At 38.0% G+C, this 27,949-nt stretch overlaps 1 protein-coding gene across 2 annotated transcripts; it reads left to right on the forward strand.

The window, feature by feature from the left end:
- Positions 1–673: 673 nt before the first annotated feature.
- On the forward strand, positions 674–27,643 carry LOC131517566 (nuclear envelope pore membrane protein POM 121-like). 2 transcript variants are annotated; one of them, XM_058739850.1, is made up of 2 exons: positions 674–1,929; positions 27,470–27,643. In XM_058739850.1, the coding sequence occupies exons 1-2, from the start codon at positions 793–795 to the stop codon at positions 27,515–27,517; spliced, it is 1,185 nt and encodes a 394-aa protein (XP_058595833.1). In that variant the 5' UTR covers positions 674–792; the 3' UTR covers positions 27,518–27,643. The 2 variants fall into 2 exon arrangements, with proteins under 2 accessions (XP_058595833.1, XP_058595824.1); XM_058739841.1 differs by having other exon boundaries at positions 678–2,009.
- Positions 27,644–27,949: the final 306 nt, after the last annotated feature.

Genomic DNA, 27,949 nt, shown 5'->3' on the forward strand with positions numbered 1-27,949 from the left:
GAGCGGGGGAGCAGCAGAGAGAGAGGGAGACAGAATCCGAAGCAGGCTCTAGGCTCTGAGCTGTCAGCACAAAGCCAGTGGTGGGGCTTGAACCCAGGAACTGTGAAATCATGACCTGAGCCAGTCAGGTGCCCCTACAAGTTCTGATTTTATGAAATGTGTCTAGAATCCTTACTTCCCAGGAAAGGGGAAGGAGAGACAAGAAGGAGTAGCTGGAAAGTCAGGTTCTAGGGAAAGGGAAGAGGGTAGGTTAGGGACTCCACTCTGGTGTCCCACGCCTAGCCAGTTCCCTCCTGGGGTCCTCCCGCCTCCTGAACACTCAGGTGGTTGTACCATCCCTTAGGATCTAGGCACCACAGATTCTGAGTGGTTTGACCTCTGGGTATGGGGGGCTAGAGTAAGCACAGGTAGACCCCGGTGTTGACTCTGAATCTCTGGATTGGAGGGAGCACCCCTGAGCCTGGAGCCGTTCCTGGGTTCTGGGAACCATGGTGTTGCACCTTCCCCACCCCCCAAAGGAACTGGGGCCTGGCTGATGAAGGGCGGCTGTGCCCGCAATAAGCTGGTCTATTTCGTGCCTTCGATGAGAAGCAGGGGTTGGGAAGCGACCTGGGTGCGCGCGCCCATCCCTCCTGCAGTACTCGCGCGCCCCTTTCTTTGTTCACACGTTCCAAGGACGCGTCATAGGCGGGACACCCAACAGTGTGCGCTTTGCCTGGCCCCTTTGGCAGCTAACGGAAACCTGAGCCACTGACTCCATTTGAAGGACCCGACCTTGCAGAAGTGCTCCTCATGGGCAGTTACCTGAGCCGGCCCCACCCTCGGCCGCTGTCCCCTTCTCTGCTAGGCGGGGACCCGCCCGAGACGCTTGAGGGCCTCGGGCCCGCACACCCAGCCCGCAGTGTTCCTCCGACTTGCCGGGCTCACTCGGCGGCCCCGACCCTGGACCTAACTCGCAGGCCATCATGCGAGAATCTTGTGGCTTCACCCCGTCGTCGTCGGTACCGTCGGCGGTTTGCCATAGTCCATCTGCGGCAGTATCCAATCCAGCAGGCCCGGTGTTTATTTCTGGGGGTCTTTTCCTCAGTGCCCCACACCCGCCATCCGAAGCCTGTGCTGTCTGCCTGCAGGTCCAAGATGTTCTGCACTTCAGTGATCCTGAAGATGGCATCTGCTAAGGGCAAGCTGACGCTGCGTTTGGCTCTGAAGGAGACAGTCCTCTGTATGTGGTCTTCGCTGTCTAGTCACCTCCCAAATCCTTGTGTAAGGGAGACCTTGATGAGGGCCCTTGAAGAGAATGGTCAAGCGAAAGCCAAAGAAGAGAAAGACCTGACCTCCCTGGTTGAGAGCAGGGAAGAGCTGGCAAAGCCTGGAGAAGGGCACCCAGTCCCCAAGAGGCAGGATGATCTGAGAGGGGATGCCGAGTGCAGTGGGAGCATGCAGTCAGCATTTAGGCGCCTGATGGTCAATGGAGTCCTCTCTTCCTTTGTGCCCAGGCCGGGGCCTCTGAAGAGAGACTTCTGTTCTACCAGCTTAGAAGACAGCCTGATTAGGAAATCCCACACCTGCTTTTTGAGCTCATGCAGCAAACGCAATGCCATCACCAGTTCTTACAGCTCCACTCGAGGGTTCCCACCGCTGTCGAGGAGCTTCCCAGGCACAGCTGGGATCCGAGGCCCAGCCTCATACCAGCCCCAAGTGGCTGCAAAGAAAGCCAGTGAGGAAAGCTATCATTCTAGCTCTTCAGCCTCAGTAGAACCACAAAGGAAGATCAAGCATGAAAATGTTGCAGATGCACCTTCTGGGCAGAAGCAAAGTTTGAGGGATCGCTCACCTCTACCTGACAGCTCCAGGCCCCGGAAGCGCAAGATTCCTCTGCTGTTGTCCTCTAGGCGACATGACCCACTGATCCTGCTCCCACCACCCCAGGTGGGTTATCGAGTCACTGCTGAAGACCTTGACTTAGAGAAGAGAGCTGCGATCCAGTGGATCAACAAGGCCTTGGAAGGGTAAGACTGAGGCCATCTCCAACTGTAGCGCCCCTCAGCTTTCCTGTTTGTCCATACCCGCCTGTGGCAGGCACTCCCTCCTCCAGCTCCCAGCACTAATTCACAGCAGAAGACTTCTGGCAGATGCAGAACTCCCCAGGCCCAGTGGCCTTCCCATAGTTGGATGGAGGGGCACCTCCATGGGCTGTTTTTCTTGGTTCTCTCTAAACCTTTGCCTTACTTGGCTTGGCTATAAGAAAGGGGTCCTCTTTTCCCTGGTCCACCAGGGTTTATTCCCCAGTACTTTGTGCAGGGCCTCACTGGTTCTTTGGAGGAGCATTGTAGGAAACCATCAAAGTTCTGCTATGCCCAGGGCACTGTGCCTGTGGGCCAACTACCCCCATCAGGTAGGTTAGCTGTCTCCATAGAGACAATGTTTCATTCCCATTGTCTTTCTGCCTGATGTGTCCCTAGAAATTGGGTGGCTGGAGCTTGTTAGGCCGGCCCACCCAGTGATCCCTGCAACCGAAGAACAAGATTTGGACCAGTTTTTCTCTAGGCAGGAGCAGGCAAGACAGCCTTCAGTCTTTCTCTTTCTACATATGAACACTTGGTACCACATAAACATTCAATAAATGAACAAAGTTGTATATGTCACACACATATATAGTCATATATGTTTATATGTTATATATGTTTTATATAGTCATATATAATATATATGTATATAATATGTATTATGTGTATTGTTAGATGTATTATATATATTACATAATTTACTATCTGTAATGTACATAATATATATGTAATGCATATGTATAATATGTATATTTAACATGCTACATATGTATAATGTATAATATATAATTATTATACATAATAGAATATACAATTAATATAAAATATATGCATACATTATATACATATGTAATATATGTATATATAGGTGATATATATAATAGGTGATATATATAATAATTCTTGTACATATAAAATGTATATAATATGTGTAATATATACAAAATATACAATATGTATCATATAATAATATATATCAAATACATATGTGATTTTTTGTTATGCCAAATGTTCCATGTCTTTTCTCTTTGAACATAATGGAGGAAAAATTGACTCGTACAAGTAGCTGGTCTTAACTGTGTCAGGTTTTCTGTGGCTCAGCTGATGGGAAAGCAGCACCACTTTATGCCTCTAGACACTGACTCCTGATTTTTGTATTTGAGACCATGAGGTGGCAACCCGTGCACCAGCCTTTTCCCTCTTTTGTGTCTCACAGGCTCACCCGACATTACTCTGGGCTTGATCATGCCTACTGTATGTTATGAAATGGCTGTGACAACTTAGTCTTTTAAAAAATTTTTAAATTGGATGCAACTGTAGACTTACAGGACAGTTACAAAGTTACAGAGAATCCCCATCTAGTCTTCACTGAGCTTCTCCTAATGTTAATATCTTACAGAACAATGGTTGAAACCAGGAAACTGACACTGATATGATGCTATTAGCTAAACTTCAGACTTTAATTGGATTTTCCTAGTTTTTCTAGTAAAGTTTTCTTTCTGTCCCAGTATCAGTCCAGAATCTCAAATTTGATTTAGTTGTCATGTCTCCTGAGTCTCCTCCCAACTGACCATCTCTCTGTCTTAATATCTTGTGTAACCTTGATATGTCTGAAGAGTACTGGTTAGGTATTTTGTAGAATTTCCCTCAGTCTGGATTTCTCTTTTTTCTCATAAGAACATTGAGGTTAGGATTTTGAAGAAAAATCTTAGGTGATGTACCCTTCTCAGCACGTCACCTCAAGGGTACATAATATCCATATATCTTACTATGGGGAATATTAGCCTTGATCACCTGGTTAAGGTGATGTATACCAGAGTTCTCCATTGGATAATTATTTTTCCCTGTGTCATAAATATTTGAGGGGGGAAATCATACTTTGATGCTACAAAAAAATTCTGTTTATCCTTGAACTTTGCATCATCAGTGGATCTTGACTACAGCAATTATTATTGTGCTGTTTTATAAAAATTTTTTAATGTTTTTTTATTATTTATTTTTGAGGGAGAGACAGAGTGTGAGCAGGGAAGGGGCAGAGAGAGAGGGGGAGACACAGAATCTGAAGCAGGTTCCAGGCTCATACCTGTCAGCATGCGGGGCTTGAACCCACCAACCATGAGATCGTGACCTGAGCTGAAGTCAGACACTTAACCGACTGAGCCACCCAGGTGCCCCCAAAACACTTCTTGTAAGAATCACTTGGTTCAGATCCTTTCAGCTTCCTTTAAGTGAGGTTATGTGATTCATTTGTATCACACTTAGATTCATTTCTCACAGTCTGCATTCCATTTCAGGTTCCCCTAACAGTCTAACAATCTAGTTGATTTTAATTTGCAAACAGTGAATCTCACTCTTTTTGGTGTACAGTTTGGTTATATTTTGTTGAGTATTTCTGTGTCTGAGTATTCTGTGTTTGAGTATCCATGAGAGATATTGGTCTGAAATTTTATTTTCTTGTGCTCTTTTTGTCTGGCTTTGATATCAGAGTAATATTGCTCACATAGAATGAGCTGGAAGGGTTCCCTCCTATATATCTGGAAGAATTTGTAGAAGGATTGGTATAATTTCTTCTTGAAATGTTTGGGAGGATTTACCAATGGAGCCATCTGGGCCTGGGTTTCTATGGGAAGATTTAAAAATTACTAATTCAATATCTTGCTGTAGGCCTACTAAGGTTTTCTAATTCTTCTTGAATCAGTTTCAGTAACTGGTGTCTTTCTGGGAATCTGCCCATTTCATGTAAGTTGTCTAATGTGTTGGCATAAAATTGTCCATTGTATTTCCTTATAATCTTAATATTTGTAAGGTAGAAAATGATACCCTCTCTTCAATTTCTAATTTTCTTAGTGACTTTACTCTGTATCTCCACCTAAATGTCTCCCATTCTCATTCTTGCTTTCTTTTTGGTCAGTGTGTCTAAACGTTGTTAATTGTGTTGATTTTTTGTGGTTTTTATTGCTGTTTTCTATTTTTGTTGTTAATTTAGGTTCTAATCTTTATTATTTAATTCTTTCTGCTTCCTTTGGGTTTAGTTTGCTCTTCTCTTAGAAGTTTCTTAGGGGCGCCTGGGTGGCTCAGTCGGTTAAGCGGCCGACTTCGGCTCAGGTCACGATCTTGCGGTCCGTGAGTTCGAGCCCCACATCAGGCTCTGGGCAGATGGCTCAGAGCCTGGAGCCTGTTTCCGATTCTGTGTCTCCCTCTCTCTCTGCCCCTCCCCCGTTCATGCTCTGTCTCTCTCTGTCTCAAAAATAAATAAACGTTAAAAAAAAATTTTTTTAAAGAAGTTTCTTAAGGTGGAAGATTAGGGATTTGAGACCTTTCTCTTCTGTAATTTAGGCATTTTAAGCTATAAATTCGCCTTTTTAATGGCATTAGAATAATGTTGAAACTATGTTTGGATGACATTCAGTTCAATATATGTTCTAATTTCTATTATGATTTTTTTCTTTTACCCTAAGTTTAGAAGTATGTTCTTTAATTTCCAAATATTTGGGGATTTTTGCACATTTCTTTCTGGTTTTGATTTATAATTTTATTCCACTGTGATCTTAAACCTACATTTAATGATTTCAATCCTTTTAAATTTGTTGGGGCATTTTTTATGGCCAACCATATGCTCTATTTTGGAAAATGTTCCATAGGTACTTAAAAAAAGGTATATTCTACTGTTTGGGGGCAGAGTGTTCAATCAATGTCAAGTTGAGTTGTTGGATAGTGTTGTCCAAAACTTAAAAATAAGTCTTTTAGGGGAGCCTGGGTGGCTCAGTTGGTTGAGCGTCTGACTTCAGCTCATGGTTCGTGAGTTCGAGCCCCGTGTCGTCTCTGTGCTGACAGCTCAGAACCTGGAGTCTCTGTGCTGACAGCTCAGAGCCTGGAGCCTGCTTCCAATTCTGTCTCCCTCTCTGTCCCTCTGTCCCTCTCCCCCTCACGCTCTGTCTCTATCTCTCAAAAATAAATAAATGTTAAAAAATTTTAAAAAATGTCTTTTTATTCTTGCTGTTTTCCTGTCTAATTTTTCTATCAGCTATTGAAAATGGAGGCTTAAAATACTCAACTATAATTGTCTTATTGTCTGTTTTACATTTCAATTCTGTAAGTTTTGGCTGTGTGGATGTTGGAGCTCTGTTGTTAGCTGCACATAAGTTTTAAATTGTGACAGCTTCCTGATTATTGATCATTTTATCATTATGAAATGTCCCTCTTTCTCTTTTGTAATATTTTTAGACTTAAAGTTAGCTTTGCCAAATATTGTTACAGTTAATCCAGCTCTTATGGATACTGTTTACGATTAATATATTTTTCCATTCTTTTAATTTGAATTTGTTTTTATACTTGAATCCAAGCTGTATCTCTTATAGCCCAGCATATAATGGGTCTTGCTATTTAAAATCCAGTCTCTGTTCTTTTATTTGTACTTTTTAATCTATTCACATTTATTGTAATTATTGCCATGGTTGGGTTTACTTTTTACATTTTGCTACTTATTTTCTATTTGTCTCATGTGTGGTTTTTGTTTTTTATTTTTTGCTTCTCTGTTGCTCCTTTACTACCTTTGTGCTAAATAGATTTTTTTTAGTGTATAATTTTAATATCCTCTCTTCCCCCTTTATTTTTACTATTTTTGAGTTATTTTCATAGTGGTTTCTCTAAGAATTACAATATACATCTTAAATTTTCAAATATCTACCTCCTTACATGCAGATGACAAATACATGAAAAGATATTTAACATCATTAGCTGGTAGGGAAATGCAAATTAAAACCACAATGAGCTATTACTACATGCCTATGAGAATGGCTAAAATAAGTAGTGATGATATCAAGTGCTGGTGAAGATGCTAGGTCATTCATACATTGATAGTCAAAATGCAAAATGATACAGCCACTCTAGAAAACAGTTTGGCAGTTCCTTTGAAAACCAAAAGTGGACTTACCATTTGACGGAGTTGTACTCATGGCCATTTATCACAAAGAAATGAAAACTTATTTCCATGAGAAAACATGTTCACCAATGTTCATAGCAGCCTTATACCTGATATCTCAAAACTGTAAACTACCCAAAAGTCCTTCAATGGGTGAATGGTTAAACAACTATGTACATCATTCTATGAAATACTATTCAGCAATAAAAATAAACGAGGAACACCTGGGTGGCTCAGTCAGTTAAGTGTCTCCCCTTTCTCTCCGCCCCTCCCTGATCACTCTGTCTCTCAAAAATAAATAAATGTTAAAAAAAATGAACTATTGATATATGCAATTTAGATGGATCTCAAGAGAATTATGATGAGTGAATAAAGTCAGTCTCCAAAGGTTACATAGCATATGATTCCATTTATGTAACATTCTTGAAATAATAAAAGTATGGAAATAGAGAATAGATTAGTAGTTGACAAGGGTTAGGCATGGGGTGGATATATATGGCTATGAAGAGATGTCACAAGGGAGGCTTTTGGTGATAGATTAGTTCTGCATATTGATTGTGGTGGTTACACAAATCTGCATAGACATTGTAATTGAATTGCATAGAAATACACACACATAAATACATGTAAAATAATGAAAAATGAGTAAACTTTGTAGATTGTACCAATGTAATTTTTCTTGTTTTTATGTTGTTCTATAGTTATACAGGTATTGTGATTGGGGGAAATTGACTAAAGGGTACATACAAACTCCCTGTACCTTCCCCCAAATTTGCTGGCAAACATAAAATTATATCAAAATAAAATGTAAAGGAAGTATATCTCAGATTAATATGAATTAATTGATTAATACTAATTTATTTCCAGTAAATAACGTAAACTTTGCTCCAACATAGATATATTATTTTTCCTCTCTGAGAGACTATTGCATCTTTATATGTTATAAGCCCAGGTTGATAATTATTATTTTGTAAACTTATGCCTTTTAAATCAGTTTCTTCATGATAAGAGCTAAGATGATGGAGTAGTAGGAGGACCCTATGCTTACCTTGTCCCTCAAACACAGCTAAATGAGTATCAAATCATTCTGAACACCCAACAAATAGATCTGAGGACTGAGAGAGCAGACTGCACAATTAGTGGGAGAGAAGAGACTACATCATGGAAGATAGGAGGTGCAGAGATGTGATTTGAGGAACAAAAGGATCTCAGGTGCTGCAGAGGAGAGGGAGCCCTGATCACAGAGGAGAGAGAGCAGCACAAAGGAGATTGCACAAAGAAAACACTTCCCCAAGGCTATTTACTGGGAAAAGGAGAGGGATTGATTATTTGAGTTTTTACAACTAGCAGAGCTCAAAGACTGGAGTTCTAGAGGTCCACACCCTGGCTGGTGTTGAATCTGCCAGGCACTACAGTGGATCCAGTGGATAAGGCAGGGAGAGGGCTGGGAGCAGATGGTGTGATCTGAGAATCCCTCAGATCCTCGCTGAAAATAAATGATATAGAAGATAATAATAATAATAATAATAATAATAATAATAATAATAAAACAAGTAGAACAGATCAATGAGACTAGGAGCTGGTTCCTTGACTTAATAAAATTGGTAACCCCAGCTTTATCAAAAAGAAAAGAGAAAGGACCCAAATAATAAAACCATTAATGAGAGAGGAGAAATCATAACCAACAGAAATACAGTTATAAGAGAATATTATGAAAAATTCTATGTCATCAAATTGGGCAATCTGGAAGAAGTGGATAAATTCCTAGGAACATATAAACCACCAAAACGGAAACAGAAAGAAACAAAATTTGAACAGACTGATAACCAGCAAAGAAATTGAATCAGAAATCAAAAATCTCCTAACAAAAAAATTACAGGGCCGGATGGCTTCCTAGGGGACTTCTATGAAACATTAAAAAAAAGAGTTAAAATGTATTCTTCTGGAACTGTTCTAAAAAATAGAAATGGCAGGACAACTTCCAAACTCATTCTACAAGGCCATAATTACCTTGATTCCAAAACCAAAGACCCCACTAAAAAAGAGAATTATAGGCCAATATTCATGATGAACACGGATGCAAAAACTCATAACAAATTACTACACATTAAATCCAACAGTACATTAAAGGAATCATTCACCACAATCAACTGAGACTTATTCCTTGGCTGTAAGTTTGGTTCAATATTCACAAATCAATCAATGTGATATACCACATTAATAAATGAAAGGATAAGAACCATATGATCCTCTCAATAGATGCAAACATATGTCAAAAAGCATTTGACAAAATACAGCATCCATTCTTGATAAAACCCTCAACAAAGGGATGTTAAAGGGGACTCTGAGTATAAAGGAAAGGCCATAAGTAAGAATTAGAAAAATAAGAAGTATAAAAGGAGTAAAAATAAGGATATCAGTCAAGGGACTCACAAAATAAAAGGACATAAACTATGACACCATATACCTAAAACGTGGGGAGAAGAGTAAAGAATGGGTTCAAACTTAAGTGACCATCAACTTAAGATAGACTGCTGTGTGCAGAAGATGTTATACACACTTAATGGTAACCACAAATCAAAAACCAGTAGTAGATATGCAAAAAATGAAGAGAAAGTCATCCAGGTATGTCACTAAAGACAGCAAACTTATGGTGAGAGAAGATAGCATGGAAAGAAAGGAACAGAGAAAATCCACAAAAAGAAACACAAAACAAATAACAAGATGGCAATAAGTACATACCTATTATAATTGTTTTTAATGTAAATGTACTAAATGCTCCAATCAAGAGACATAGGGTGATAGACTGGATAAAAAAAAAAAAAAAAAAGAGCCATCTATATGTTGCCTACAAGAGACTCATGTAAGACCCTAACAACACATGCATATTGAAAGTGAAGGGATGCAGAAGCATTTATCATGCAAATGGATGTGAAAAGAAAAGCAGGGGTAGCAATACTTATATGAGAAAAAATTGACTTTAAAACAAAGACAGTAACAAGAGATAAAGAAGGACACTATATAATCATTAAGGAGACAATCCAAAGAGAAGGCATAACAATTGTAAGTATGTATGCACCCAACATGTCAGCACCCAAACACATAAAATGGTTAATGACAAATATAAGGGAACTAACTGATAGTAACACAATAATAGTAGGGGATACCCCACTTACATTGATGGACAGATCATTCAGACAGAAAATCAACCAAGAAATGGTGGCTTTGAATGACACAGTAGACCATACAGATTTAATAGATATATTCAGAGCATTTCATCCTATAACAGCACAATACACATTCTTTTCACCAGCACACAAAACATTCTCCAGAATAGATGACATATTAGTCACAAAACAAGTCTCAACAATTTCAAAAAGATCAAATTATACCATGCATCTTTTCTGACCACAATGCAATGAAATTAGAAATCAACCACAAAAAAAATTTTGGAAAGAGCACAAATATTTGGAGTCATTTTAAATAACATGCTACTAAACAATGAATAGTTCAGTGAAGAAATGAAAGAGGAAATCAAAAAATACATGCAGACAAATGAAAATGAAAACATAGTAGTCCAAAACCCCTGGGATACAGCAAAAGTGGTTCTAAGAGGGAAATTAATAGCAATACAGGCCTACCTCAAGAAGCAAGACAAATGTCAAATAAAAAAATCTAAACTTACACCTAATGGAACTATAAAAAGAACAACAAACAAAGCCTAAAGCCAGCAAAAGGGAAATCATAAAGATTAGAGCATAAATAATCAATGAAACCAACAGCTTGTTCTCTGAAAAGATCAACAAAATTAATAGCTTCTACCCAGACTCATCAAAAGAGAAAGGGAAGGAGGGAGGGAGGCAGAGTGAGAGAGAGAGAGAGAGAGAGAGAGAGGACTCAAATAAAAAACCCCAGAAATTAAAGAGGAGAAATAACAACCAACACCACAGAAATACAAAGGATTTTAAGAAAATTTTATGAAAAAATATATGCCAACAAACTGGACAACCTAGAAGAAATAGATAAATTTGTAGAAAGATATAAACTACCAGAACTGAGTCAGGAAGAAATAGAAAATCTGATTAGACAGATTACCAGCAAGGTAATCTTTTCCAAAATATAGAAGAGGAAAGATCACTTCCAAATTCATTCTATGAGGCCAACATTACCCTGATTCCAAAAACAGATAAAGATACCACACAAAAAGAGAACCACAGGCCAATATCTCTAATGAACATAAATGTAAAAATCCTCAAAATTATATTAAACTGAACCCAACAATATATTTTTAAAAATTCACCATGATCAAGTGGGATTTATTTCTGGGATGCTAGTGTGTTTTAATATTTTCAAATCAATCAATGTAATACATCACATTAATAAGAGAAAGGACAAAAACCATACGATCACTTCCATAACTGCAGAAAAAGCATTTGAAAAAGCATAAGATACACTCATGACAAAACCCTCAACAAAGTATTTAGAGGGAACATACCTCAACATACTAAAGGCCTTTTATGAAAAACCCATAGCTAACACCATAGACAAAGGTGAAAAATTGAGAGCTTTTCCTCCACGGTCAGGAACAAGATGGGGCTGTCCACTCTCACCAGTTATCCAGCGTAGTACTAGAAGTCCTAACCACAGCAATCAGACAAGAGAAAGGAATAAAAGGTGTCCAAATTGGTAAGGATGAAGTAAAACTTTCACTATTTGCAGATGACCTGATACTGTATATACAGAAAACTCCAAAATCTACTAGAACTGATAAATGAATTAATCAAGGTCACAGGATACAAAATTAATGTACAGAAATCCACTGCATTTCTATATGCCAATAATGAAGCAGCAGAAGAGAAATTAAGAAAGCAATCCCATTTACAGTAGCACTAAAAGTAATAAGATACTTAGGAATAAATTTAACCAAAGGGGTGAAATTGAAATTGAAGATGACACAAAGAAATGGAAAGTAATTCCATGCTCATGAATTGGAAGAACTAATATTATTAAAATGTCTATACTACCCAAAGCAATCTACACATTTAATGCAACCCCTATCAAAATACAAATGGGATTTTTCACAGAACTAGAACAAACAATCCTAAAACTTGTATGGAACCACAAAAGACCCCAAATACCAAAGCAATCTTTGAAAAAAAAGAAAAAGAAAAAAGAAAACAGGAAGCATCACAATTCCACACTTCAAGTTATATTACAAAGCTACAGTAATCAAAACAGTATGGTACTGGCACAAAAATAGAAACATAGATCAATGGAACAGAATAGTAAGCCCAGAAATAAACCTGTAATTATATGGTCAATTAATCTTCAACAAAGGAGACAAGACTATTCAATGGGAAAAAGACATTCTCTTTAACAAAATGTGTTTGGAAAACTGGACAGCTACATCCAAAAGAATGAAATTGGACCACTTTTTTTTTTACATCATACACAAAAATAAACTCAGAATAGATTCAGAATTTAAATGTGAGACGAGAAATCATAAAGATACCAGATGAGAGCACAGGCAGTAATTTCTCTGACATCAGCCATAGTGACATCTTTCTAGATAAATCTCTTGAAGCAAAGGAAATAAAAGCAAAAATAAAGTATTGGTATTACATCAAAATAAAGAAGTTTCTGCACAGCAAAGGAAACAACAAAACTAAAAGACAACCTATGGAATTGGAGAAGATATTTGCAATATAAGAGATATTCACTGAAAAGGAAAAAATAAAACTCCATTTCCAAATGGCATGATGGTCTGTATAGAAAATCCCAGGAAAATCTACAAAATAAATCCTCCTGAAGCAAATTATTGAGCTTGACCTGCTCTCAGGATACAAGATCAATACACAAAAATGAATTTCATTTCTATATACTAATGGTGAATAGGTAGAAACTAAAATCAAAGCCACAATAACACACTTACAATTTCTTTAGAGAAAACGAAATACTGAGGTATAAATCAAACAAGATATGCACAGGATCTGTGATATAAAAATAAAAAATGCAAATGGAAGAAATAAAAGATGATCTAAATTCTTGGAGAGACCTACCACATGAAAGGACCAAAAATCTCAACATAATAAAGATGTCAAATTTCTCTGAATTCATTTATAGGGTTTTTTTTTTTTGCTTGCTTATTTGTTTGCTTGTTGGGTTTTTTAATGTTTTTAAGTTTTAATTCCAATGTAGTTAACATACAATGTTACATTTGTTTCAGGTGTACAGTATAGCGATTCAACAATTCTATATACTACTCAGTGCTCATCAAGGTGTATACTCTTAATCCCCTTTACCAATTTCATCCATCTCCCCACCCACTTCCCCTCTACTAACCATCTCTTCTCTATAGTTTGTTGATTTTATTTTTTTCAGAAAAGTGGGGTTTTGCTTAATTTTCTCTATTTTCCTGTTTCAATTTCATTAGCTGCTGCTTTTGTCTTTAATAATTCTTTCCTTCTGCTTTCTTGGTATTTATTTTTATTTTTTTCTAATTTCTGGAGGTAAGAACTTAGATTATTGAGTTCTATTGAGTCCTGTTTTTTTTAATGTTTGTTTTTAAGAGAGAGAGAGAGAGAGAGACAGAGAGACAGAGTGTGAGCAGGGGAGGGTCAGAGAGAGAGGGAGACACAGAATCCAAAGCAGGCTCCAGGCTGTGAGCTGTCAACACAGAGCCCGATGTGGGGCTCAAACCCATGAATGGTGAGATTATGACCTGAGCCAAAGTCAAACGCCCAACTGACTGAGCCACCCAGGTACTTAGTGAATTCTGTTTTCTAAAGTAAGCATTTGTTGCTATAAGTGCCTCTCTCAGCACTGCTTTGGCTACATCCCACAAATTGTGATAAGTTGTGCTTTCATTTACATTCAATACATAATATATATATTTTTCCTGTGGGACTTTCTCTTTGACTCATGAATTATTTAGAAGTATGTCATCTAATTTCCAAATATTTGAAGATTTTTTTGTTCACTTTCTGTAATTTATTTCTAGCTTTATGCTAGTATGGTCAGAGAACCTTCTCTATGATTTATACTCTTTTAAATTTGTTAAGGTTTATTTTATGGTCCTCCTTAAGTGTTATCTTGATAATTGTTCTATGGATGTCAGAAAAGAATGTGTATTTTACTATTTTTGGAGTATTTTACAAACGTCCATCAAGTTCTTTTTCTTTATATCATCGCTGAATTCTTCTATTTTGCTGATTTTCTGTTTAATTTTATCAATTGATAAATGAGGACTGAAACCCCCAGCTATACTTGTGAATTTGTCTATTCTTTTGGTGCTTTCAGTTTTTTGCTTCATGTAGTTTTTTTTTTTAATTTTAAATGTTTATTTATTTTGAGAGAGTGACAGAGTGTGAGTGGGGGAGGGTCAGAGAGAGAGGGAGACACAGAATTCGAAGTAGGCTCCAGGCTCCGAGCTGTCAGCACAGAATCTGATGCAGGGCTTGAACTCAACCTGAGCCCAAGTCAGATGCTTAACCGACTGAGCCACCCAGGCGCCCCATGCTTCATGTGTTTTGAAGCTTTATTGTTTGGTACATACACCTTTAGGATTGCTGTATCTTCTTGGTGGATAGGTCCGTTTGTTGTTACGTAATGTCCCTATTTATCCCTACTTACTTTCTTTGCACCAGAGTCTACTTTATCTGATGTTAATATATCCCTTTCTGATTAAAAAAATAATGTTTGCATGCTTTGTCCTTTTCCTTTCCAGCATAGGTATGTCATTATGTTTGAGGTGAGTTTTTGCAGGCAAACTACGTTTAGGTCTGCCAAACTCTGTCTTTCAATTTGTGTATTCAGACCATAGACATTTAAAGTAATTATTGGTATATTCGGGCATGGTTCTGTCCTTTTATTATTTGTTGTCTGTTTCCTATATTTCTCGTTCTTCTGCTACTTTTTGCTTCTATCCTGTAAGTTAGCTGAACATTTTTAGAGTTCCATTTTGACTGATTTATAGTGTTCTCCAGCATATTACTTTTTGTGTAGTTTTCATAGTAGTTGTTCTAGTTATAATCATACATATATGTAATCACAGCCTACTGGTGTTGATGTCTTCTCACTTCAAGTGAAATGTAGAAACTTTACCTACCTTTACCCTTCCACTTTAAAAAATATAATTATTTCCACTATATACTTTAAGTACCACATCACATGGTGTTATAACTTTTGCTTCAACCATAAAATATGATTAAAGAAACTCATGAACTGAAGGATTGTGTATTATAGTTACTTCCAGTTTTATAATTTTCTTTCTATTTGGAGATCTTCCTTTAGCTGATATTTAAGACTAGGTCTGTTAGCAATAAATTCTCTTAGTTTTCCTTGTCTTAAGATATCATTATTTCTTATTCACTCTTGAAGGAAGGACATGGGATTCAAAATTGACAGTTCTCTGCTTTCAACGCCTGAAAGATGTGTCTTTTCTTTTTAGCCTCCATTGTTTTAGACGAGAAATCTGTTGTTCAAATTGGTGCTCTCTTCAATGCAATATCTTGCTTCTTTCTGGCTGTTTTAAAGTTGTTTCCCTTTTTGGGGCACCTGGAGGGCTTAGCCAGTTTAGCATCCGACTAGATTTCAGTTCAGGTCATGATCTTGAAGTGGTGAAATCAAGCCCTGCATCAAGCCCCAAGTTGGACTGTGAGCATGGAGCCTGCTTAGGATTCTCTCTCTCTCTCTCTCTCTCTCTCTCTCTCTCTCTCTCTCTCCCTCCCTCCCTCCCTCCATACCTCCCTCCCTCTCCCTCTCTCAGCCCCTCCCCTGCTCATGCTCACTCTCTCTCAAAATAAATAAACATTAAAAGAACAAATAAAATTGTTTCCTTGTTAGTTTTCAGAAGTTTAGTTTTGCTGTGTCTCGGCATGGATTTTTCTTTTCTTGTTATCCTTTTTGGGAATTGTTCAGCTTCTTGAATCTGTAGAATTATGTCTTTTGCCAAATTTGGGACTTTCAGCCATTATTTATTCCAATACATGTTTATTTCCACACGTTGTCCTCTCCTTCTTCTGGGGCTCTGATAGTATAAATTCTATGAATGGTAGACCTCCTTTTTATTTAATCCTTTAAGTTCCCGAGGATCTTTCACACACTCTTCCCCCCTTTTTTGGTCTACTGTGTTCTCTTTACTCAGATTGGGTAAATTCTACTCACTTGTTTTCATTGATTCTGTCCTCTGTCATCTTCACTTACTATTGAGTCTATCTAGCAAGTTTTTAAACGTTAGTTATTTTATTTCAGTTGTATAATTTCCACTTAAGGTTTTGGAGAAGTTAAAATGGCAGAATAGTGGGGGTTATGCTGAGCTTGCCTTGTCCTTCCAACACAGCTAGATCATCATCAAATTATTTTTAACAACTAGGAAATCAATTGAAGGATTAAGAAAATAATCTGTACAATTGGAGTGGGAGAACATGGCAGATGTGAGGTTTAGAGCTATTAATTGAGGGAGAGGAAAGTCTCAGTACCACAGCGGGAAGGGAAACTTTTTCATGGAGAGTGGTCAGGAAGAGAGGGAGAGAGTGGTGGGGAAGGAATGACTTGTAGGATTCACACAAGACTCCATGGTGTGTGGATCCCCTGGGTCGCACTAAGAGATATTGCTTCCTTTCCCGGTGTATATTTGGAAGAGGGCTTTTGTTTGTTTGTTTTTGGTTTTGTCTCTTCAAGGACAACAGTCCTGTTGGGAGCCATTGAGTGGCCATTCGATAGCAGGGAATTGCTATGGTAGCACCTGCAGATGGTAGACATACTGGTTGCAGCTTTTTGCTGTTCACTGCAGTAGACTCCAGCCACTTGGCTTGCCTTGTGTGACTGCTTTTCTGGAACAGAGGCACACAGAGACTGCAAATAACCTGATCACAGCTTTTCACTGTGTGCCACAATATATTCCAGCCACTGTGAGCGTGCCATGTGACTACTTTTCTGGGACAGGCCAGTGAAGGGCAGAGGAAGAGAGCAGGTCTGCTCCAGGCCTGGCCCTTTAAGACTTGGGGTTTTGAATCACAGTCACCAGCCAGAGATAAAACACAGGAGAACTGTGGTGCTGGGTGTGCCAACTGCCAGGTACAGACAGGTTAAGGACAGGGATTTGACAAAAGCCTAGGACGCTTTTCTGTAAGGGCCACCTGAACAGAGGTGAGTTCCCCTCCTATGGGATTAAACGGTGAAGTGATGCCATCTTCCATCTACTCCCCAATCCCAGCAACATCAGGCTTCAGAGGGAAGCACAGCGCCATCTAGTGGAGGCTGAAGTCTCATACATCAAGCCCCACCCCCTGCATCCTGGAAGTGTTTCCAAGACACACGTCAGCCTGAGAGTCAGTGATGCAGGACCTTCCAGCAAAGACCAGCACAAACAACTCCCTTGCACCAAGTCTACAGATCGTAGTGTTGCAAAGTTTCAGCTCGAGGGAAAATATGATCTAACTTCAGTTTTACCGTTATTCTTTATTTTATTATTATTTTTCATTTATTTTCTTGTTTTTTTAATTCTTTTTATTATTATTATTTTTATTTATACATTATATATATACATATTCTTTTAATTTTATTGTTTCTTGTTTTTTATTATATTTTGTTATATATATGCATATATATATATATATATATATATATATATATTGAAGTTTATTTATTTTTTAAGTTTATTTATTTTGAGACAAAGACAGAGTGTGAACGGGGAGGGGCAGAGAAAGAGAGGGAGAGTGACAATCGCAAGCGGGCCCCGCACTGTCAGCATGGAGCTCGATGAGGGGCTCAAACTAAAAAACTGTGAGATCATGACCTGAGCTGAAACTAAGAGTTGGATGCTTAACCTACTGAACCACTCAGGCACCCCTATTTTATTTTCTTATATTTTATTTTATTTTTGGATCTAGATTTCTTTAGCAAGTAGACCAAAACACATACAGAATCTAGGCGGTTTTTTGTTTGCTTGTTTTTCTTTATTTTTTTTCTTCTTTTGTTTTCTGGACAAAATAACAAGATGGAGAAATTCATCCCAAAAGAAAGAACAGTAGACTTCAAGTTGTGTTACAAAGCTGTAATCATCAAGACAGTATGGTACTGGCACAAGAACAGACACTCAGATCAATGGAACAGAATAGAGAACCCAGAAATGGACCCACAAACGTATGGCCAACTAATCTTTGACAAAGCGGGAAAGAATATCCAATGGAATAAAGACAGTCTCTTCAGCAACTGGTGCTGGGAAAACTGGACAGCAACCTGCAGAAAAATGAACCTGGACCACTTTCTTACACCATACACAAAAATAAACTCAAAATGGATGAAAGACCTCAATGTAAGACAGGAAGCATCAAAATCCTCGAGGAGAAAGCAGGCAAAAACCTCTTTGACCTTGGCCGCAGCAACTTCTTTTTTCAACGTTTTTTTTTTTTTTTTTTTTTTTATTTTTGGGACAGAGAGAGACAGAGCATGAACGGGGGAGGGGCAGAGAGAGAGGGAGACACAGAATCGGAAACAGGCTCCAGGCTCCGAGCCATCAGCCCAGAGCCTGACGCGGGGCTCGAACTCACGGACCGCGAGATCGTGACCTGGCTGAAGTCGGACGCTTAACCGACTGCGCCACCCAGGCGCCCGGCCGCAGCAACTTCTTAGTCAACACGTCTCTGGAAGCAAGGGAAACAAAAGCAAACATGAACTACTGGGACCTCATCAAAATAAAAAGCTTCTGCACAGCAAAGGAAACAATCAGCAAAATGAAAAGGCAACCAACAGAATGGGAGAAGGTATTTGCAAGCTACATATCAGATAAAGGATTAGTGTCCAAAATCTATAAAGAACTTATCAAACTCAACACCCAAAAAACAAATAATCCAGTGAAGAGATGGGCAAAAGACATGAATAGACACTTCTCCAAAGAAGACATCCAGATGGCCAACAGACACATGAAAAAATGCTCAACATCACTCATCATCAGGGAAATACAAATCAAAACCACAGTGAGATGCCACCTCACACCTGTCAGAATGGCTAACATTAACAACTCAGGCAACAACAGATGTTGGTGAGGATGCAGAGAGAGAGGATCTCTTTTGCACTGCAGGTGGGAATGCTAGCTGGTGCAGCCACTCTGGAAAACAGTATGGAGGTTCCTCAAAAAAATTAAAAATAGAACTACCCTATGGCCCAGCAATTACACTACTAGGTATTTATCCAAGGGATACAGGTATGTTGTTTTGAAGGGGCACATGCACCCCAATGTTTATAGTAGCACTATCCACAATAGCCAAAGTATGGAAAGAGCCCAAATGCCCCTCAATGGATGAATGGATAAAGAAGATGTGGTATATATATACAATGGAGTATTGTATATATATATATATATATATATATATATATATATATATATATATACAGAATGAAATCTTGCCATTTACAACTACATGGATGGAACTGGAGGGTATTATGCTAAGAGAAATTAATCATTCAGAGAAAGACAAATATCATAAGACTTCACTCATATGAAGACTTTAAGATGCAGAACAGATAAACATAATGGAAGGGAAACAAAAATAATATAAAAACGGAGGGGTACAAAGCATAAGAGAACAAACTGAGGGTTACTGGAGGCGTTGTGGGAGGGGGGATGGGCTAAATGGGTAAAGGGCATTAAGGAATACACTTCTGAAATCATTGCTGCACTATATGCTAACTAACTTGGATGTAAACTTAAAAAATAAATTAAATAAAATGGTAAAAAATTTTTAAAAAAGAAAGAAAGAACAGGCAGTAGAACTCACAGCCAGGGATTTAATCAATATAGATATAAGTAAGATATCTGAACTAGAATTTAAAACCATGATTACAAGGATACTAGCTGGGCTTGAAAAAAGCATAGAAGATGCTAGAGAGTCCCTTTCTGCAGAGATAGAAGAACTAAAATCTAGTCATGCTGAAGTTAAAAATGGTATAATTGAGATTCAATCTCCAATAGATGCCATGATGGCAAGGATGGATGAAGCAGAGTAATAAATCAGTGACACAGAAGATAAAATTATGGAAAATAATGAAGCTGAAAAGAGTGGGAAACAAGGCAAAAGACCCACAATACAAGACATAGAGAGAACTCAGTGACTTATTAAGAGGAAAACAATTATATCATAGGAGTCCCAGAAAATGAAGAGACACAAAAAGGGGCAGAAGGTGTATGTGAGCAAATTATAGCTGAAAACTTTCCTAATCTGGGGAGGACACAGACATCAAAATCCAGAAGCACAGACAACTCCCTTTAAGTTCAACAAAAGCTGACGATTACCAAGGAATATCATAGTCAAATTCACAAATACACAGACAAGGAAATAATCATGAAAACAAGGGGAAAAAAACCTTACCTACAAGGCAAGAGAGATCGGTTCACAGCAGATCTGTCTACAGAATCTTGGCAGGCCACAAGGGAATGGCAGGAAATATTCAACATGCTGAATGGGAAAAACATGCAGCCAAGAATTCTTTATCCAGCAGGGCTGTCATTCAGAATGGAAGGAGAGATAAAGAGTTTCCCAGACAAACAAAACTAAAGGAGTTCATGACCAGTAATCCAGCCCTGCAAGAAATTTTAAGTGAGACAGTGAGACTCTTTCAGTGGAGAAAAAACAAAACAAAACAAAAGACCAAAAGCAACAATGACTAGAAAGGACCAGAGAATATCACCAGAAACACCAGTTCTACAGACAACACAATGTTCATATTTTTCAATAATCACTCTGAGTGTAAATGGACTAAATGTTCCAATCAAAAGACATAAGGTATCAGAATGGGTTAAAAAAAAAACAAAAACAGGATCCATTTATATGCTGCCTACAAGAGCCTCATTTTAGACCTAAAGACACCTGCAGATGGAAAGTGAGGGGATGGAGAACCATCTATCATGCTAATGGACATTAAAAGGAAAGCCAGAGTAGCCACATTTATAGCAGATAAACTAGATTTTAAAACAAAGACTGTATCAAGAGAAGAAGAAGGGCATTATATCATAATTAAGGGGTCTATCTATCAAGAAGATTTAAGAATTATAAATAATTATGCCTCTAACTTGAAAGCACTCTAATATATAAATCATTAAAAACAAACACAAAGAAACTTATTGACAGTAACACAATAATAATAGGGAACTTCAACACCTCATTCACAGCAATGGACAGATCATCCAAGCAGAAAGTCAACAAGGAAATAATGGCTTTGAGTAACGCACTGGACCAGATGGACTTAATAAATATATTCAGAACATTTCATTCTAAAACAGCAGAATACACATTCTTCTTAAGTGCAAATGGAACATTCTCCATAATAGATCATATACTGGGTCACAAATCAGCACTCAACAAGTACAAAAAGATCAAGATCATCCATGCATATTTTCAGGTCACAACACTATGAAACTTGAAGTTAACTACGAGAAAAAATTTGGAAAGCCCTCAAATACATGGAGGTTAAAGAACATCCTACTAAAGAATGAATGGGTTAACCAGAAAATTAAAGAAGAAATAAATAAATGCATGGAAGCAAATGAAAATGAAAACACGACAGTCCAAACCCTTTGGGATGAGGCAAAGACAGTCCTAAGAGGAAAGTACATTGCAATTCAGGCTTATCTCAAGAAGCAAGAAAGGTCCCAAATATACAACCTAATCTTACACCTAAAGGAGCTAGAAAAGGAAAAGCAAATAAAGCCTAAAGCCAGCAGAAGAGGGGAAATAATGAAGATTAGAGCAGAAATAAATGATATAGAAACAAACAAACAAAAAACCTCGAGTAGAACATATCAATGAAACTAAGAGCTAGTTCTTTGAAAGAATAGATAAAATTAATAAACCCTTAGCCAGGTATATAAAAAAGAAAATAAAAAGGACACAAATAGATAAAATAATGAGTGAAAAAAGACAGATCACAACCAATACCACAGAAATACAAACAATTATAAGAGAATACTATGAAATATTATATGCTAACAAATTGGGCAACCTGGAAGAAATGTACAAATTCCTAGACACTCACAAACTATCAAAACTGAAACAGGAAGAAACAGAAAATTTGAACAGACCTATAACCAGCAAGTAAATTGAATCAGTAATCAAAAATCTGCCAACAAACAAGAGTCCTGGGCCAGATGGCTTCCCAGAGGCATTCCACCAGACATTTAAAGTAGAGTTAATACCTATTGTTCTCAAACTGTTCCAAAAGAAGGGAATGGAAGTAAACTTTCAAACTCATTCTATGAAACCAGCATTACCTTGATTCCAAAACCAGACAAAGATCCACTAAAGTGCAGAGTTATGGGCCAATATCCCTAATAAACACGGATGTAAAAATTCTCAACAAGATGCTGGCCAATCAATTTCAACAGTATATTAAAAGAATTATTCACCACGATCAAGTGGGCTACAGGGCTGCTTCAATATTTGTATATCAATCATGATACACCTCATTAATAAAAGAAAGGATAAGAATCCTATGGTCCTGACAATAGATACAGAAAAAACATTTGACAAAATACAGAATTCCTTCTTGATAAAAACCCTCAAGGAAGTATGGATAGATGGAACATACCTCAACATCATAAAAGCCATATATGAAAGATCCACATCTAATATAATCCTCAATGGGGAAAAACTGAAAGCCTTTTTCCCTATACTGAGGAATGAGACAAAGACATCCACTCTCATCATTACTATTAGCCTCAGTAATCAGAAAACAAAAAGAAATAAAAGGCATCCAAATCAGCAGAGAAGAAGTAAAACTTTCACTATTTGAAGGAGACATGTACTCTACATGGAAAACCTGAAAGACTCCATCAAAAAATTTCTGGTACTGATACATGAATTCAGGAAAGTTGCAGGATATAAAATCAATGTACAGAAATTGGTGTATACCAATAATGAAGCAACAGAAAGAGAAATCAAGGTATTAATCCTATTTACAATTGCACCCAAAACTGTAAGACATCTAGAGAAAAACCTAACCAAAGATGTAAAAGATCTCTACACCTGAAAATTATAGAATGCTTGTGAAAGAAATTGAAGAAGACACAAAGAAATGGAAAAAGTTCCATGCTCATGGATTGGAAGAACAAACATTTTTAAAATGTCTAAACTACCCAAAGCAATCTACACATTTAATGCAATCCCTATCAAGATACCAACAGCATATTTTGCACAGCTAGAACAAACAATCCTAAAATTTGTATTTAACCACAAAAGACCCATATAGCCAAAATAATCCTTAAAAAGAAAAAAACTGGAGGCATCATGATTCTGGAATTCAAGCTATACTTAAAAAACTCTAATGATGAAAACAGTATGGTATTGGCCCCCAAACAGACACATTAATCAATGGAACAGAATAGAAAACCCAGAAATGGACCCAGAACTATATAGTCAACTAATCTCTGACAAAAGAGGAAAGACTCTCCAATGGAAAAAAGACCGTCTCTTCAACAAATGTTTCTGGGAAAATGGATGCCATGACATACAGAAGAATGAATCTGGACCACTTTCTTACACCATACATAAAAATAAATTCAAAATGGATGAAAGACCTAAATGTAAGACAGGAAACCATCAAAATCCTAAAGGAGAATACAGGCAGCAACATGTTTGACCTTGGCTGGAGCAACCTCTTACTAGACATGTCACCAAAGGCAAGGGAAACAAAAGTAAACATGAACTATTGGTATTTCATCAAAATAAAAAGCTCTGCACAGTGAAGGAAAAAATCAAAGGCAAACAAAAATCAAAAACAAAACTAAAAGGCAGCCTATGGAATGGGAGAAGATATTTGCAAATGACATATCTGATCAAGGGTTAGTATCCATAATCTATGAAGAACTTATCAAACTCAAAACCAAACAACCCAGCTATGAAATGGGCAGAAGACATGGACAGTTTTCTTTTCTTTTTTTTTTTTTTTATAAATTTTTTTTTTTAACATTTATTTATTTTTGAGACAGAGAGAGACAGAGCATGAACGGGGGAGGGGCAGAGAGAGAGGGAGACACAGAATCGGAAGCAGGCTCCAGGCTCTGAGCCATCAGCCCAGAGCCTGACGCGGGGCTCGAACTCACAGACCGCCAGATCGTGACCTGAGCCGAAGTCGGACGCTCAACCGACTGAGCCACCCAGGCGCCCCACATGGACAGTTTTCAAAAGAAGGCATCCAGATGGCTAACAGACACATGAAAAGATGCTCAACATCACTTCTTATCAGGGAAATACAAATCAAAACCATGATTAGATACCACCTCACACCTGTAAGAACGGCTAAAGTTAAAAACATAGAAACAACAGCTGTTGGCAAGGATGCAGAGAAACAGGAACCCTCTGGCGCTGTTGGTGGGAATGCAAACTGGTGTAGCCTTTCTGGAGAACTGTATGGAGGTTCCTCAAAACACCAAAAGTAGAACTGCCCTACAATTCAGCAATTGTACTAGTCAGAATTTACCCAAAGGATACAAAAATATGGATTTGAAGGGGGTACAGGCAACGTTTATGGCAGCATTACAAACAATAACCAAACTGTGGAGAGAGTCCTAATGTCCATTGACTGATGAATAAAGAGGAAGTGGAGTGTGTGTGTGTACACACACAATGGAATATTACTCAACTATCAAAAAGAATGAAATCTCGCCATTTGTAATTACATGGTTGGAGCTAGAATGTATTATGCTAAGCAAAATAAGTCCATCAGAGAAAGACAAATACCATATGTTTTCACTCATATGTAGAATTTAAGGAACAAAACAGATGAACATATGAGATGGTGGCAGGGAGGAAGAGAAGAGAAGGAAACAAACCACAAGAAACAAACCACAGACCAAACTGTGGGTTGATGGAGGGAAGTCGGTGGGGGACTAGATGGGTTAGGGGTATTAAGGAGTGCACATGTTATGAGCACTGGCTGTTGTATGTAAGTAAGTGATGGATCACTAAATTCTACTCCTGAAACCAATATTGCACTGTATGTTAACTAAAATTTAAATTTAAAAAATTCTTCTTGGTTCTCCCCCCCCCATTTTTTTCTTTTAAAAATAACTTCTATTTTATTGCTTAAAATTTTAGTCTTTTTTTATTTGTTTCAAGAGAGAATTTGTAATTTATTATTGATGCATATTTATGATGACTGCTTTAAAATATTTAACATTCCATCATCTTACTCATCCTGGTTTTGGTGTCAGCAAACTCTTTTATTCAAATTGTGATTTCACTGGTTCTTGGTATGAGGAATGATTTTTCTGTTATATCCTCAATGTTTTGGTTACGTTGTTAAGAGACTCTTTATCCTATTTCAATATTCTATTTAGCAGGTAGTTTTGCTGTTTAAGTTTAGCCTGTATGTTCTGACCTATTTTTGTGAGCTTGACAGTTTAATTCCAGAGACTTGCAATGTTATTCTGTTCTGCTTTATTCTTCTGGGGCTCCTGGGACTTCTCCTTAATTCTGCTAGTACTCTCTGTGGGGACAGTGAGTGTTCACTGGGTTGCCTGATATCCCTGAGCTACCTCCTGTTGAAGATAGGGTGTCAGTAGCCATTTCTTTGAGGTCTTCTTATGCCACTGTTAAAGGGCAAAGAGACAAAGGGCTTTGCTGCTGCTGCTGCTGCTGCTGCTGCTGCTGTTGCTGTCATGGGCAGTTGGGGTTGTTTGCTGATGACTCAGTTGTAGAGTGAGGGTTGAATCTCTCCATGAAGTCTCTGTTGGGCTTCTCTATTCTTGTTCTTTGGCCAGAGACAGGATTTTATTGTTGTTGTTGTTGTCATTTTGTATATGCCCATTGGTGGTTCTAGGTTCTAGAACCCAGGTTCTTGGTGCTGGCACCAAGTCCTGGATATATGAGAAATTAACACACACACACACACACACACACACACACACACACACACAAGGAATTTGTCATATGTCATTCCTCCTGTTCCTAGTTAGTCCACTTTCATTTTGCCAGTCTTCAGAGTCTTTTTTATTGCTATCTGCATAATTTCTGAGGTGTTTTATTCCATTAGAGGGGAGACACAGGGAACAGTAGTAAGTTTATACCATCTTGTTATGGTTCTGGTGTCTCTAACATTGCTTTTTGAGGAGAGGCTTTGCTGACCACCCCACTCTGCCACTGTGGAAGTCCCATACCCAAATCAGTTTAACTGTAAATTTGCTGACAAAAGTCTCATTTATTCCATATTTGTATCCTCCTCTGAAGGATCCTAACACAGTCCCAATACCCATCAACTGTTCCCATTAATTAAAAAATAACAATTTTTATACATGTGTGTTTTAAATGGGTAAAGATACTAATTACATTACATAATTATACATTTCTGGGATCCTTTTTCCTGTATTCTAAGTCTGTTCTCTAGGCTCACTTTTGTTCTTTCTGATACTATTATTAAATAGTTCCTTTAAGTGAGGCTGTATGGGAGTAAGTTCTCTTATTTTATATCTATGACTTTTTTAGCCCTTACTTTTGAAAGATAATGTAGATAGGTATAAGGTTTTTAGGTTGATACATAAATCCCCTTACCACCTTTATATTAGGGTATGGTTATGTGAAGACACTATAAGTTTTGAGTCTGTTGGCCAAGTACATTCCCATGGATAAGATTTTGTGTTCTTGGTGCAGCCGCTCTGGAAAGCAGTGTGGAGGTTCCTCAGAAAATTAAAAATAGACCTACCCTATGACCCAGCAATAGCACTGCTAGGAATTTATCCAAGGGATACAGGAGTACTGATGCATAGGGACACTTGTACCCCAATGTTTATAGCAGCACTCTCAACAATAGCCAAATTATGGAAAGAGCCTAAATGTCCATCAACTGATGAATGGATAAAGAAATTGTGGTTTATATACACAATGGAATACTACGTGGCATTGAGAAAGAATGAAATATGGCCTTTTGTAGCAACGTGGATGGAACTGGAGAGTGTGATGCTAAGTGAAATAAGCCATACAGAGAAAGACAGATACCATATGGTTTCACTCTTATGTGGATCCTGAGAAACATAACAGAAACCCATGGGGGAGGGGAAGGAAAAAAAAAAAAGAGGTTAGAGTGGGAGAGAGCCAAAGCATAAGAGACTGTTAAAAACTGAGAACAAACTGAGGGTTGATGGGGGTGGGAGGGAGGGGAGGGTGGGTGATGGGTATTGAGGAGGGCACCTTTTGGGATGAGCACTGGGTGTTGTATGGAAACCAATTTGACAGTAAATTTCATATATTAAAAAATAAATAATAAAAAAAAAAGATTTTGTGTTCTTGTGTCAGGGCCAGTCATTCAAATGTGGACTCACATGTGTGTTGGGTAAGTTACTAATCCTCTGTTTACTTACAGATAAAATAAGGATAATCATAAGTGAGAGTTACAGAGTGCTTATATAAGTCCTCCTCTATGTCAAGTGCTTTGTGTCTAATACCCTTTTTTATTATTTATGTTGTTACTATTATTTTTTTCTCTTTTACAGATGATGGAGCTAATATCCAGAGCAAACTTGAGGACAGTGACATCATGACTCATCTGCATATGAGCTGACCCTCAAATCTGAGTACATATACTGTACTCTGTACTTGTAGTGCAATATTACATTCCATGTAGGGTCATTTTGATACTTAAATAAGATAATCATCTAAAGTGCTAACTGTTGTACCTGACTTATACTTGTATTCAGTACATTTTATCCCTTATGATTTCCTCCCCTTCTGCTGGCCACATCTGTGAGCCCACAGCCTTTTAGAGAATCCTCTCATTTCCCCTTGGCTTTCATGGGAATGCTCATGTGTTGGCTGAGGTGATGGCCCAGATACTTCTTAACTCCTCATTCCCCAGGGTTCCAACAGTGGTGCTGTCTTCCATGTAGAGCCTGGGGAAAGCGCCACTTCTTCTTCCCATATTTACTCTCTGTGTCATGCCATGGAAGCATCTGTATTTACATACAGAGCATCAT

This window comes from Neofelis nebulosa, chromosome 1, assembly GCF_028018385.1.
Source record: "Neofelis nebulosa isolate mNeoNeb1 chromosome 1, mNeoNeb1.pri, whole genome shotgun sequence".
Taxonomy (NCBI): Eukaryota; Metazoa; Chordata; class Mammalia; order Carnivora; family Felidae; genus Neofelis; species Neofelis nebulosa.

What these genes read in the sequence shown, in the direction of transcription:
- LOC131517566 (XM_058739841.1), top strand. Translation starts at nt 793, where the DNA reads ATGGGCAGTTACCTGAGCCGGCCCCACCCTCGGCCGCTGTCCCCTTCT.